General features: G+C 43.0%; 1 protein-coding gene and 1 long non-coding RNA gene across 4 annotated transcripts in view; one reads left to right on the forward strand and one right to left on the reverse strand.

Annotated features, from left to right (window-relative positions):
* Positions 1-884: 884 nt before the first annotated feature.
* On the reverse strand, positions 885-5,165 carry LOC310831071. Its single transcript, XR_014557747.1, has 3 exons — positions 5,063-5,165; positions 4,045-4,334; positions 885-1,432 (listed from the first exon to the last, which is right to left on the reverse strand). It is a non-coding gene; the product is annotated as an uncharacterized lncRNA (long non-coding RNA).
* Positions 5,166-5,387: 222 nt separating this feature from the next.
* The window catches only part of RAB40C (RAB40C, member RAS oncogene family), a 42,338-nt gene continuing 32,782 nt past the window's right edge, over positions 5,388-14,943 (forward strand). The window contains exons 1-2 of one of the 3 annotated variants that reach the window (XR_014557744.1): positions 5,388-5,583; positions 8,647-9,000. Coding sequence is in view for 2 of the 3 variants with exons in the window: in XM_083711156.1 (XP_083567282.1) it covers positions 8,847-9,000 (154 nt within the window). In the remaining variant the exon portion in view is untranslated. Of the gene's footprint in view, positions 6,851-6,973; positions 9,001-14,943 lie in introns of all 3 variants that reach the window. The other 2 variants (XM_083711156.1, XM_083711157.1) reach the window with 2 other exon arrangements.

The raw sequence follows: 14,943 nt of genomic DNA on the forward strand, positions 1-14,943 counted from the left end.
TCCACCATCCTGAGAAAACCCCTTTATCCCAGTTTTATTTTATTCTTAGGTAGATTTACAAAGAGAAATACACACCAATAAATAAAATTTAGAAAAGGGCAAGATTAGACACGGATACGCAAAGTATCTTTTTTTACATCAAGACTCCTTGCACTCTGCTCCGCTCCCCCTTTCTTCCCAACCAAGGCAGCTGTGCTCTCTGCCTGCACCTCAGAGCCAGTGTGTGACATGGGGCTAGGCCTCAGCAGCAGCATCCTCTCCTCCTCCTCGCCCACTCTCCAGCAGCCACCATGAGCTCCCCAAGGGAGGATGCCAGCAGCGGCCATGGAGAGGCAACAGGATGTTGCCTTGCCACCGCCATCGCTCGGGACAAGCACTGGCTCATCCACCTCCCTGAGCTTGGTTGCGCCAGCACTGGCAGGGGAATTGGAGACATTCCAGGATCAAATCAGAAGCCGGGATGGCTTTCATAGTTCCGGGACTGTCCCTGGAAAATCAGGACACTTGGAGGGTATGGTATGGGGGACATAAAGGCCAAGATGCAGCATGTGAAAAGACTCCAGGAAGTTGTTGTTGCTTTTTAAAGTGAATGTGTTAAAGGGTTTTTATTGAGGAGCATTTGGAACCACCCTTTTGGTGGCCTGGTGAGAGCGGAAAGGCCAGAAGGGTCACATTTGGCTCTGGGCCGGAGGTTCTCAACCCCTGTTTCATACATCAAGTGCCCATGTGCCATGATATATTCTGTATTTGAAAGGCTGTCCAGTCCAAGCTGGCGGACTTTAAAGATAAAAGGGGAGGGGTTCAGGGGCCTTGAAGTTGCCCATTCAAAATAAGCAGGTGCACAGGTCACCTGGTCATATTTGCCACTTCACTACATAGGCAGATTTGTTTTAAGTTTTTTATTTATACAACAAGAAAAAAAACACACACACAAATACCAAATTACACACAAATTACAAAAATAACCATAAGCACATCATTTTCTTAGCAAACAATAAAACATCTATTGGTCTTAACACTAAAGACCCAACCTCCCATCTATTCCATATTTCAAATTCATATTACTTTTTGCCAGTATACGCTTTTATCATAATTAAACTTATTCTCAATAAATCTAATTTCTTATATCTACCTTGCGAGTATTACTGAAGTTCCTCGAATGCTGCAACAGAATTTAAACTACTATATTTATTTTTCAGATAATCTTTGAAAACCTCCCATTTTGAAACAAATTCCTGTTTTGATTTCTTCTTTATTTTTTTCTGATAAACCATCTAATTCAGCATATTCTGTCAGCTTTTGTATCCAATCTTGTATAGAGGGGATTTCATTACTCTTCCATTTTGCTGCGATCAAAACATAGGCAGATTTAAGGGAGCGCGACCAGTTCACTTGCACTGGATGCTGAGCCAAGAGGGTCCTGCAGGGGGCGCTGCAACAACGACAGACAATGGAAGGTGAGTGGTAGGGGGCACCGAATTTTGGTGTCACATAGGGTGCCATTGAAATTTTAAAGCCCAAATCCCATCACTGTTCCCTGCTGTATCACTGGGTTGTATAAAAGTGCTGGTCCTACTCAGAATAGACCTAGTGAATCTAACAGACATGCCTATCCCAGGAGTCATTAATTTCAAATGTTATTTTAGGCAGCAAAGGAGGATGGACTGTTGACAATTGCCCAATGGGCAGGGTGAAAGCCTGCAATCCTAAGCAACCTTACTGTGAATTTCAGTTGCGCTGAATCCAATGGAACATATTTCCAAGTAGGGATGGGGGATAAATTTAATTCAGTTCACATTTAAAGGCAAACCTACTTGATTTGAACTTTTCAAAACAATAGGCAAACTGAAACATAGCCATCCTTCAAGATTCACACTTTCCAGGATTTTGTAATGCAGTTCCCCAGCTGAGTAATGTGTGCAAAAATCCATATACTCTGGGAAAGTGCATAAATGTGCATAAATGCATGTATCAGTGAAAAGAACTTACAAAATGCATTATATTAGGGAAAGGTGTTTTGCAAAAATGTGCAGATTTGAATAAATCTGCTCTAAGATGCTGATAAAATCACAAACTGATGTGGCAGTATGGAGGACTGGACTTAAAATTGGAGGAGAAACAGAGAGAAGCCATAATGGACTGATTTGCACATCCTTATTTCTAAGTGTCCGAGGTTAGGATGAGGTTAGTGTGCCACCGCCAACCAGCAGGGGGCACTTGGTCCTTTTCTAATTCATCAGTACAAAAAGATGTGCCATGACTAAGCCATGAATGGATTAACCACAATGCTAACTAAGCTCTAGAGCTAACCTCCCAGACAAACTGAAGCCCCAGCTGGGGCATCAGTGTATGGCCTGGCCTGGATAATATTTTTCCTCAGTCTGGCCCACATGCTGCATGCAGAGAGCTCACATTCTTATGCCAATCGGGATGAGCAAAACACAACACCACTTGATCAATTTTCTTAATAATCAACCATGTTGTTTTGGCCTAGGCACATTGAATGCTGTGCAAATAAGCCATATTAGAACACTAGACGTAGGGGGATGTTGCAGATGGGACAGGTAAGGTGGGAGAGCAAGTGTGCGTCTCTGTAGAAAAGAGCTGTAGCTCAGCGAGCACCTAGTGTGCATGCAAGTCGCATTGGTATCTCCAAGTAGAGCTGGGACAAACTCCAGTCTAGAACAGGAGAGACTAGAGCCACTGCCAGCCAACATAGTAGATGAGGGGTGTGGGGACAATTTTCAGCCTGAAGGTCACATTTCATTGTGGACAACCTTCTGAAGCCCAAAGGATGGGTGGGGCCAGATGCAAAAAGGAGCAGAGTGATAGAAGAGCCCTGCTGGATCAGGACCATGGCCCACCCAGTCCAACATCTTGTTCTTACAGTGGCTAACCAGATGCCCATGGGAAATCCACAAGCGGGACCTGAGCGCAACAGCACTCTCTTCACTAGTGATTCCTATCAACTGGTATTCAGAGGCATACTGTCTCTGACAGTGGAGGGAGAAAACACAGCCTCCTTATCCTTAGTGAATTTCTCTAACTCTCTTTCTTTTGTCTGTCCTGAATCTTCCAACATTCAGTTTCATTGGATGTCCACGAGTACTAGTGTTATGAGAGAGGGAGAAAAATTACCTAATGACAACTTGACATTTTTGGTGCTTTATTCAGGGAATTGGCTGTCTTTACTTCCAAGGGATGTCGCATCCACATTTTGATTACTCCTACTCAACGAATAATATCCTTAAAATAATCATGCAATAATATCCTTACGCTGTAGAATGTTGTTGCTTTGAAAAGGTAATGATTACCTTTTTAAGGTCAAATAACACTTTCAATTTCCTGCTCAGTACCTTCCTTTGCCCTCTACCTTGCCTGAATGTAACACTTAACCAGCCTTGAGAGATGTTAAGGTTTTGCAGGGTATGGGCCTATCCAGATTGATGTTTTATTGCGGGGTATTCTGCAACATGTTCTTGTAATCTCAATAGTGCATTAATGATGGGTTTATTCTGTTTTAGTTTGTTCTGTGATGCTTCCCTAATGCTATAACATATTATTGCTATCCAGAAGGCCTGCAGAGCAACAAACGTAGGACAAAAATAAACTAGATTTGTGGTATAAAAAGTTACAGGATTTCCAGTTATGCGATATGCACTGATTAGAACTGAAGCCCCCAAACTTTTGCAGATGCAAGCAGTATTGAAAGCGGGATTATCTATGACCATCCCAATAACATTATGGAAACATAACGAATACAGAATTAAAAGGATTTCTGAGGAGCCTGTGTCACTGACATTTTAAAGATCTGCTTGTGCTGCTTGGCAGTCTTGCTGTGTGTGTTTTTTTAACGGTTTCTGTTGTCTAATTTGTTGTTCATGCTGCATTTGTTTTTCTATTAGGTTTGAATTGTATTTTACTCTTTTCACAGAAAGCCACCACAAGGAGTCTGGTTATGGGGAAGGATATACATGTTGTAAACAAATAACCAACAACACTTAATAGAATTAAGGGATAAATTGTTATCAAAGCCTTTCTAACCTCAGCTTATGATATCTCTGGTGTTCCATGGAGCTGTGCAATGCAAAACAAGGATCCTCTCTATTGTGTCTGTTGAGCCCTTGGATGAGCTGCAATAAAGGACAATCCTTTTTACATGAAGGATGGCTTTTGAAATAAGGGACATCTGGCAACCCAACTGGGGAATCTCCCCTGCTGTAATAATCATCTCTTGTCCAGGCGGTGTTGTTGCAAACCGTAAATGAGGGTCTCTGCTCATCTTGAGAGTCCAGGGCTGCATGTAATCTATTCCCACCTCCTTTTGATTCTACCTTTTAAAAAAAACCAAACAGTTCTTTCAGTTTTTTGATGTGTCATAAGTATAAGATAAAAGCAAATAATAAAAATAACAAGCCATCGGCGTTATTTATTTAGGAGAGTGATTCACCTAATGCTTTGAAATATAATTGATTGACCAGCTGGGGCACTGCTTGGAATGAATTCCAGAGGGGTAGCAGTGGCAGTCTGCTGCAATTAAAAGGCGGGGGGGAGCTTGACTTGTCAAATATTATGCACAGTTACTGGGAAGTAAGCTTAGTGAAGCTTCTCCTTGAAAATTAGCCCCACTGATCAGTGGGACTTGCACTTTGTTGATCTGCACTGGCAGGCTGCTGCAATCCTATGAATAAACCCTACTGCACATAAATAGAATACTGTAATGTAGTTTACTTTGGAGCACCGGAAGTTGGGTGGGACCTTAAAGAATTCACACAGCTGCACTGTCTTTACACGTTTCCTCAGAAGTAAGCCCCACTGGATTCAATGGGGCTTTCTCCCAGGCAAGCAACCATGGTAGGACGGATTGCCACCACAGTGTGTCATAAGCTGCCTAGTAAATATAATAATAATAAATGAGGAAATGCTTCATTACTGATGACGAGAGCTCTGCACTTCCAAGAAACCAATGCCGCAATGGATCTCGTTAGTCTTTTAAAGTGCCCAATCTCATTTCTATTCCCTATAAAACACGGTTCGCCCTCGCATATAAACTCTCACTCACTCTCTGTCTCTGACAGAGTATAGCCAAATCCCAAGCCAGGCAGAGTAGGCAGGTGAGCCCCGCGTCCTTTCCCTCACGCGCCGGCACCACAACTCCCAGTGAGCTTTGCGCTAACTCGGGCGCTGCCGTCAGTGAACGGAGGCGGCGCGTTGCGTATCGGGACATGTAGTCGTTTGTGGATTTTTTTCCTCCTCGCGTTAAAGGTCTCGAAGGCAAAGTGAGAGGAGGCTTTTTCGGATGCCCCCTCGTGATAGGCCGCGCCAACTTGACGGGGCGGGAAGAAGGAAGCCTATATAATAGGGAAGAAGGTGGACTGACGTACGGGAGAGCCTATGGTGTGCCGGCAGTGTCTCTGGGCGGGCGGACCGTGAGGGGGAGGCCTGTGGCGCTTGTCTTCTTGTCCCGAGCTTGAAAGGAGGTGGAAACAGCAGTGGTCGGCGGTGGCGGCGGCGACGACGTTTGTCGTTGGAGACGCAACCTGAGGCGAGTCCCTTCAGCGGCGGGACAACCGAAGGAAGAAGGTGAGTGTCCGGAGCGGGGAAGGCGGCCGTCCTGGGCCTCCTTCGCTCGGTTCCTCCCGCCTCAGAATTTTACCTCAGAAGGACGACGACGCCCCTATTTCGAGCGGGGGTTTATGTTTTGTTCCCGCTCCCCGGCATAACCACACCTCGGAGCACTGCCGTGTCCCTCCTGGCGCCCAGCCCCTCCACCGCATTGAACACCCCCCCGCCCGGCTCAGTTTTTTGAGGCCTGCTTCCTCCGTAATGGTCTCCAAAAGTGTTTGTTTTCTATAGTGGTTCTCTTCTTCATAACCTCTCTCACTCACGCACACGTATTCTTTCTTCCTTAAAAAAAACCCCAGCAACAACTTGGCACCCTTGACACGCGTCGAGGGGGATCCACACATGCACACTCATACTTCTCTGGAAGGGAAGGGCGTGTGCTCCTTTCCCATGTGTTGACTTGTTTGTTTCTTTCAGTAGAACCACACACATCTGAACTTGGCACGCTTGACTGGCGCATGTGCCCCCTTCCTCCTCCTCCTCCTCCTCTGCTGGGAGGGATGGTGGTGCCTTGTTTCCTGCTCTGGCGTTATTTATCTTGCCCTTGTATTTAAGGACTAGCCTAGTAGCCATAGTTGGCTGGCAATTGTGTGCTGGGGAGCCCTACTCAAGTGAGCAGAGTTGGTGGAGAAGGGATGGGAAAGCACCCAGCATAGAAACTAAGAGGGGTGTTATAGGAAGTCTGTCCCCAGGTCTGTGTCCCTCCTTTGCCAACCCTGAGTGGGCAAGAAAAACAAAATTGTAGGCTAGTAATTTTTACAAGGCTGCTTTTATCTTTACTTTTCCTGCATGAAGAATGTTTATAGCTTGATTTGATTTGCAGGGGTTGCTGAAAGTGCGAACCGTCACTTGTGAGGAAGTCATGAAATACTTCTTTTCTTTCTTCCTCCCCAAACTGAGCCCAGTGGATTGTGCATAAGCACTAAATCTGTTTATCTTTACTGCAAGAGTTTTCTGCCTTAAAAAAAAAGTTGAAATACGCTAGATAATGGGAGGAGAGAGGGAAAGTTCTGTCTTGTGGTTACAGAAGCTGGGTTGGCTGCCTCAGAGTTGCAAGTCATTGCTTGATGTTAACAGCTGTCAAGCAGTGGAAATGGGTGTGTGAATGCTCTTCGAGAGAGAAAGACATAGGAAGCCCAGAAAAGTGGTGTGGGGTAGTATAATGGCCATTGCTGTGATTCTTAAACCCACTGGGAGTAAGCCCCATTGAATTCAGTAGAACTGAGTAGCCAGTTAGGATTGGACTGTAAGAGGCTGAGCCGTGAGTTAAGTCCTTGGTTTGAATCTTGCCTCTGTCATAAACTTGCTAAGTGGCCTTTGATCAGCATGGCAATGTCTTGCCTCCTAGCTTCCCCTACTCCACCTGCATTATGGAGGTTTATAACATTTAACATACCTTTGGGGATTGTTGTAAGGATTAAAACTATATAAAGTACATGAAGTACTTTGCATGCTTGAAAGCACTATTCAGATATTAAATATTTTTATTAAGTCTCCTATTCCCCACACTTGTTTCTGTTACTTGTGTTGACCCTTTGGTGAGGCACCGTTTAATCTATAATTACCATCCTTTAGACCCTTATCTGGATGTGCCTGCCCTCTTGTCAAAATCTTGTTATTTTTCACTGGGCCACTAGATTAGTACTACCAGTACCAGCACAGAACAGAATTCTCAGCTTGCCCATAAATATACATAAGATATTGCAGGAAGGGGGAAACCTGTTCTTTAGGCTGCCTTTTCCTGATCAATAACAGGGGTTCAAATAATAGTATGCTGCCACAATCTCCTCTTCCATCAGTTCCACATCCTTTACTACCCCACACTTCCTCTTGTAGACTCAGATATGTCTTCTGTTCTGTAGTCTGGTGTCCTGGACTTCAGCTTTGGTGCGGCATTCCTTTCTTTGCACACTTTCCAATCTCTGTGGCTTTGTGCTTTTGTCTATACCTTGGTGTGTGTACCTTCCTCCTTCCCCATTTTTTTGACCTCTCCCTTGCATGATACACACAAGTTCACACCCTTGTTAATTTAATGTTAAACTACCTCCCATTTCTCCAGTGTCTGACATAGAATATAATCTTACAATTTGCAAGCCTATACAAAAACTCTGAGAAAAATTAACAAGTTTACCATGTTACAAAAACAGGTCACTAGAGTGTATTGGTGTAATCTGATTAATACAGACTGTTTACCCCTTTTTAATCCACTTCTTTGGGAAGCATCTTGCTCTAACCTAAGTGGGTACTATGAATGGATTACAAAGGAAGAAAGAGTATTATGTTTCCAAGAGACAGGAGTTGGGAAATTGACAATGGAATGAAAATATGGATATTATGAGAGTGTCTTACGAATTCTAATTGCCCATCAATGATCTGGGAAGTTAAATCTAACAGACCTGATTTCTTTCTTAATATGTGTAATCTTGTCAGGATTCTTGAGATGTCAGCGTATGGACTAGAAAAGACACTGAAAAAAGTGTAGGAAGCTTAAGATCAGCTGTGTGTTTCTGTGTATACAAATTACAGTTAGATATTGAAGAGGAACTCAATCTATTGTTCCTGGCTCAATCTCTTGCTTTACCAGTGAATGACTATACTTGTACCCCAATCTTCCCCAGGTTTAGTAACCTTCAGATGTTTTAAACATCATCTCCCTTCAACCCCAGCCAATGTGGGCAGTAGTCAGGAATGATGGGAGTTGTAATCCAACAACATCTAGAGGTCACCAGGTTAGAGAAGCCTGCTATACCCAGTAGGTTTCATTACACAGTATATATCAGAGGCAGCCCCTTTCATGCTATGTGAATCCATTGTCAATAAGGTGTTTTGTACAGGTGCTGGCCACCTCCCCACCCCCCAAATTGGGTGTCTGTGAGGAGAAATAGTACAGCCATTGCACTTATGTTGGTGTTTGGCAGCTCAAAAAAATTTGAACTGTGCATTTTCTGTCTGATAGTTCAGGAGTATGAAATGGAAACAAAGTAAGTAGGCCATCTTTCCCCTCCCCGCCTTCCCTTTCAGGACCCAGCACATTTTGACAGAAGATTATTCACAAAAGATGGAGAGCCTGCTGTGAGAAGAATCATTCATCTCTGCTTTGTGCCTGCCTGTGGAAGGACAGAATTACACTAATTCTCCCAAGATTGCCTCTGAAAGTTTGGTATAGTGTGCATCTTTCAGTCTGGCTGTGTGTTTAGTATGCGGATTCTACCTCTTCACTAATGAGAGGGAGAATGGGAACCCAGGGCAGCCCTGTGAAGAGCTATGATTATCTGCTCAAGTTCTTGTTGGTTGGTGACAGTGATGTCGGCAAAGGAGAAATCCTGGAGAGCCTTCAAGATGGAGCATCTGAATCGCCTTACGCATACAGTAATGGTAAGCAATCTTAATAAAAACACTCTAACCAATATCTTGCATTAATTGGGGTTTATTCTTCATTTGTAGGATGTAGTATTGTCTTGTTGTTTATGCAGGTTGGTCTCCATAACCTGAAAAATAACACTTTGCATAAAATAGCTAGAATAATAATTTTAAAAACCTAACTAGCCCAGATCTTTCATGTTATTTGCTTTGCTGGATCTTGGTGTGGTGTTGTATTTTAGGGTATGTGTGTTGGAAAAGTTCAAATCAGCAGTGTCACATTAATGTGAAGGTTGTGACTTGGTTTCTGAAATCGCCTTGCAAATCTGCCTCCCAGTGTTGTGCTGTGGGAAATGATTCAGTTACTGTTTTGGTGTACTTTGAAGTGTTGACTTAGAATTGCAAATCCTGCAGTGTTAAAAAGGTGTCTCAGAAGCACACAGCACTTTGTTGTTCAGACTTCAGGTGATGGGAAAGAGAATCAAACCGTACTCTGTAGGACAACGGTTGGAGATCCAGTTTAAAACCTGATTACATTTTAAAGTGTGTACCATGGAACAAGTTAGTTAGCTCAAAATTCATACCATTTCTGACTTGAGCAGGAGGAGTACATATCTAAATCTGACTCTTTTGCATAAAGTCTTAAGAATTTTTAAAGCCTCACAAGCCATTAACAGTTAACTAAGAGACAAGATGTAGCATTCCTGTATATTCTTCTGCTTCTTTGGATGGTAGTTAACATGTAACTCTGCCTGGCAGTGACTGTGTTCTGTAGTGATTTTTCAGTCTGTCGGAGCTCTAGCCATCTTAAACTCTGAATGACTGCCTGGGGGGCTTGACAGCAGAAAGGAAGCATCCGCACCAGCTCTACTCCCAGGGCTTCAGCGCTTGGCACATGACACCTACACTGAAAGCAACTGTATGTGACGCTCAAAGTTTACAGTGTGGAAGCAAACCTGCTTAAATGGGGCTGCCCCCAAGGAGTAGGAATGTCTCATGTTTTAGTAAAATGGGTTTACAGAAAGCTGACTATTCTGTGCTTTCTGCTCTTGCTACCTCCTAGAATCTCTTCTTCACTGCCCCTCCCCCAATGTGTTCCACTTGCCAAGCTCACTTCTAATATTGTGAGCTTAGCTGAAGAGAAAAATAGTTGAAAAGGACAGGTCAGAAAATTGGGGAAGTAGGCATCAGGAGTAGTTGACACCTCTCATGCATTTAGCTGCTTTGCTGGGGGCGGGGGGGGGGGAGGATTATCCAATACTAGAGGTGACTAGGACAGACCTAGGTTTTAACTAGCCAGCCTACTGTCATCACATGTTTTAATCTGGTGACGGTTTGACTTCCAGCTGCTCAGAGTCCTTGCTGGCCACAAAAATGTACTGTTCCAGTGGCTGCTTTAGCTGCTGTAGGTAGAAATGGTTGCATGAGAAGAGGCACGACTATGTAGAGCTGTGTTCAGCTAGGGAATGAACAAAATACTTGATGCCACAGACAAAAAACTTATTTAGGGAGCATAAATGACATGTTATTTCTCAAATATAGATCACATCTAAGTAAAAACCTCTAGTGATGCTTCAGAATAGCATTTTATGTAGATCATACAAAATCAGAATCAGCTAAAAAAAAACTAATTACAGCAGTCTAGGCAAGAACTTTTGTCCACAGACAGTTTTTCCATGTCATGTGGCCAAGCCAGTAAAGCAAGATGAGTGCCGCAACCCCAGAGTCGTCCACGACTGGACTTTACAGTCAGGGGTCCCTTTACCTTTACCTTAGGCAAGAACTTAAAGATCTGAAATGGAACAGCAGCAGTCTTAACATTCTGGTAGGTCAAAAGCCTTTCAGAACAAAATCATTTTTGCAGGCTTCCAAAATAAAAGGTGTCAGTACAACCTTTCGTACTTGCTCCTTTCTTATCCTCTGTTGAAACTGAAACACATTTTGGCTCTGGTATCAACCCAGAAGCTGTCTGCAGATAAATGCCAGCTCCCTCGGCCTATAGAGCGAGATGAGCGCGCAACCCCAGAGTCGTCCGCGACTGGACCTAATGGTCAGGGGTACCTTTACCTTTATCAGGATACTTAAGTTCTTTCAGATGTGATAACCACCAACTTAGAAGGCTTTTTAAAAGGATAAGACAAATTAATGGAGGATAATTCTAGTCATGATGGCTATATGCTACTTCCAGGATCAGAGGTTCCCTAGCTCTTACCAGCCACTGGGAAAAGCAGCAGGAGAAGTCTTTTTATCCTTGTGTCTTACTCATGAGTTTTTGATAGGCATGTGCTCAATTACTGTGGGAAACGGGATTCTGCACTGGACAGGGCTTTAGTTTGATCCAGCAGGGCTCTTCTTATGTTCATAGCTGCTATTTACTTTGCAGTTAGCCTTTATCTGTGGTCATTGCTGCTAGGTTTTTGAACTGGCAGCAATAATGCTGCACCCGAAGTACAAAATTTAAACATACCAAGGCTCTTGTCCAAAACCTAGAAATATCTGAACACAAAATATCTATTTAAACAAATGTTCTGTCGTGCTGTCCATTCCTCGCCTTTAATGCAATTTTATTTACAACATTAAATCACCCAGACCCGAACCAATTCTAGAGGCCGTTGCTTAAGAATCAGCTGAGGCCTGCTACATGAAATTGCTCATCATAATGTTGATACCATCAGTTTTGTAAAAGCTGTTGCTCTTTTGCAAGTATTGCTGTAATTTGGAGAAGAAATATTGCAACACTTGACTTGCATCACTTGGCACTAGAGCATCTACATTAGTTTTGACATTTCATGAAGGCTAGAAAGTTGTTGCAGAGGAATACAAAACTTGATCCCTCCGACCTCCCCCTTCTCCTCCTCCTTTCCCTCTCTCTCCCTCCAGGCAGTGTGCAAGTATTATCTCCTATTTGGATCAGATGTCTAAAGGGCATAGACTGAATGGTTCATATGTAAATCTCATTCCATTAACAGCCAGCTCCTCCGTAATGAAGGTCTTCCAGCTGATGTCTGCAAAACTATTCTGGTGAACCATTGCAAATGTGTCTTTCAATTGCAAGTAGTTGGGTTGTGAGGAGGAGCAACATGATGTATCATAAACCTTCATGTCTGAACTCTATTTGTTATCTAGCTACTTATGTTAGGTGCTTGTCCTTATCAGGAAGGGACGCGGGTGGCGCTGTGGGTAAAAGCCTCAGCGCCTAGGGCTTGCCGATCGAAAGGTCGGCGGTTCGAATCCCCGCGGCGGGGTGCGCTCCCGTTGCTCGGTCCCAGCGCCTGCCAACCTAGCAGTTCGAAAGCACCCTCGGGTGCAAGTAGATAAATAGGGACCGCTTTCTAGCGGGAAGGTAAACGGCGTTTCCGTGTGCAGCTCTGGCTCGCCAGAGCAGCGATGTCACGCTGGCCACGTGACCCGGAAGTGTCTCCGGACAGCGCTGGCCCCTGGCCTCTTGAGTGAGATGGGCGCACCAACCCCAGAGTCTGGCAAGACTGGCCCGTACGGGCAGGGGTACCTTTACCTTTACCTGTCCTTATCAGACACCTGATGATATGTCTCTATTCAGTGTGCATGGTGAAGGAATGAATGCTATAAAACCATCTTCCTCTTCTTGCTGTTGATTGACAACAGCCACAAAGTATAGAATAATCAATGAGGGGTCATGAATATTGAAGGTTAACTGTCCTTTTTTTGTTTCTTACTTTTGACCCTGTTGAATTTCCCCATTCCCTCTTCATGTGTAAGCATGTAACTTGCAGAGATCAATTTATTACTTAAAGATAAAAGATAAAGAGGGCATTTCATGTCAGAGGCATCATGTCTGAGAAGACTCCCTCTCCTGAAGGTGTGGGCCTTATATGATGAATAAATGACTCATGCAAGCTCAGATGGAAGAACATCATTCTCCAAGCCCTTATTGGTAACTTGCAGGACTAACCCAGTGATTTAAAACATTTTTCCTGGTCTTTATAAATTCAGGGTTTTAAAATGGAAGACAGGTAAAGCAGGAGATTCATTCCAAGTTCATTGGACAAAGTTCCAACAATCAGCTGCTGCCTCTTAGAGCTTGTTTTTTCCCTTCATTCCCTCTCCTGCCTTTCCCTTTTGTAAGCAGTACCCCATTAAAAAGATAAATACTTTTAAAAGACACTTTAGATATATGAGTAGGCAGACTAATATTTACTCTTTGAGTGCTTTGAAGAAGTGTCATTTTGTCTTTTTAGACACCCTTTTATGAAGCTAATATCAAGGATATTTTGACACGCATGATGAGATGGGACAAAAGATTGTAAATAAAGCCATGTTGTCTATATTTTCAAATTGGGGCAAAATGAATCAACAGGGATTCAGTGGAACATCATAGAGCACACTACTACTAAAAGCTTTTAGCAATTGGATGGTGGTGTTCTACACCAAGTCTGGAAGAATTTCTTTGGCTGCCCGCTCTTCCAAGCCAAATAACAGTTTGGGATCCAAATACCTGAAGGAACACCTCTCCCTGTATTAATCTGCCTATGCCTTAAGAGCTCCAGAGGAAGCTTTTCTTTGCATTCCATTGTTAGGGGAAGTGTTCTCTGTGGTGGCACATCACTATACAAGCATGACAGACACCTGTGTTCGAATTTTCTTAGTTGGGCATTTTAAAGTTTTCTTTGTGTTTGCTTCAGCTGCCTTTTGTTTTTGTTTTTTTATAAGCTTTGTTCTGTTTCTTTCTGTTTTTGTCTATAAGTTGGTGGCTTAATTTTGTGCTGTACCCACCCTGGGGGATATTTATACGAAGGCAGTTCTTCTCCAATTCTAACAGCAGTCTCTCCAAGGAAATGTTTATCTATGGTTTAGCTTAGATAGCTTTCACATAATAGCTAAAGAATCTGGAGTTCACACCAGATTTCTATGTCTTGGTTCTCTTGATTTGCTTTTTACTACCTTTGTGCTATTCTGTCAAGGCCTCTTACTCAGAAGCAGCATTCCTTTAGAATAATATGTACCCAATTCTCCATTTTATCGTTCCTCCATCACACTCAAGCTAACTCCAAATGTTCTATGAGAACACTAGAAAGGGAATTTAGCTTAACCTCAGGTGGTCCTCTGAGGTTAATTTGAGGAGTGGCCCATTGGTTCAAGGGCAAGCAGTTATCTCTACATGAGGATAAGCTGTTGACTTCTGCAAATATTTTATAATCCTTGGGGCATATACCGACTCTTTCAGTGTGCAGCTATTTTCAGTCATCTAGTGATTGTTTGTTTTAAACAAACCTCTGCATATAATACAAGGGTATGAACAGAATCTAGTTGTGATGGCTTTACCACCCATGATGTGGGGATACCAGTGCACATCTCAGCTGAACTGATATTGGGTTTGAGTGGCCCTGGTGAGCTTATCTCAGGGCAGGCAACTGTGCACCAAACAGCTGGGGGAGCAGCTACCATTTTCATTTCCCACAATTCCACCAAAGCATCATTGCTAGACTATAATAAGCTTTTATCTGCTGTCAACTTGTAAATTCCAAAGTAATCTGACAGTGCACAAGCATCTTGGACCTAAGTAGGAGACAAGCCCCCACAGTAATTCCTTGGAAATGTAAAAATATTTACACTGATCCAGAAGATATTAAATGTCTTGGGAAATAGGGAAATGGAGTGGTTAGTTATGCCCACTGCCCTAGAGTTAATGGATTAAATAGCAATGTTCTTACCTCTTTACTAGTATTGATTTGTTGTGCTTTTCTTCATAAAACATATCAGAACCTGGATTATTGAAACTAGAGGCTTCCAAAATGCATTTTCTTCCATGTTATTACTTTAGCTGACTACAAAATTGTGTTGAAATTAAAATAAAACTTATCCTTGAAGAGGGCAACCAATAAAGGAATAATAGACAAAGCTTGTCAATTAGAGAAAATTAAATGCATTGTTGTAATGTGACAGGTTTTATTATTAGTCACTAACTTTGAAAATGCTACA

This window comes from Podarcis gaigeae (genome assembly GCF_964106915.1).
Source record: "Podarcis gaigeae genome assembly, chromosome: 14".
Classification (NCBI taxonomy): Eukaryota; Metazoa; Chordata; class Lepidosauria; order Squamata; family Lacertidae; genus Podarcis; species Podarcis gaigeae.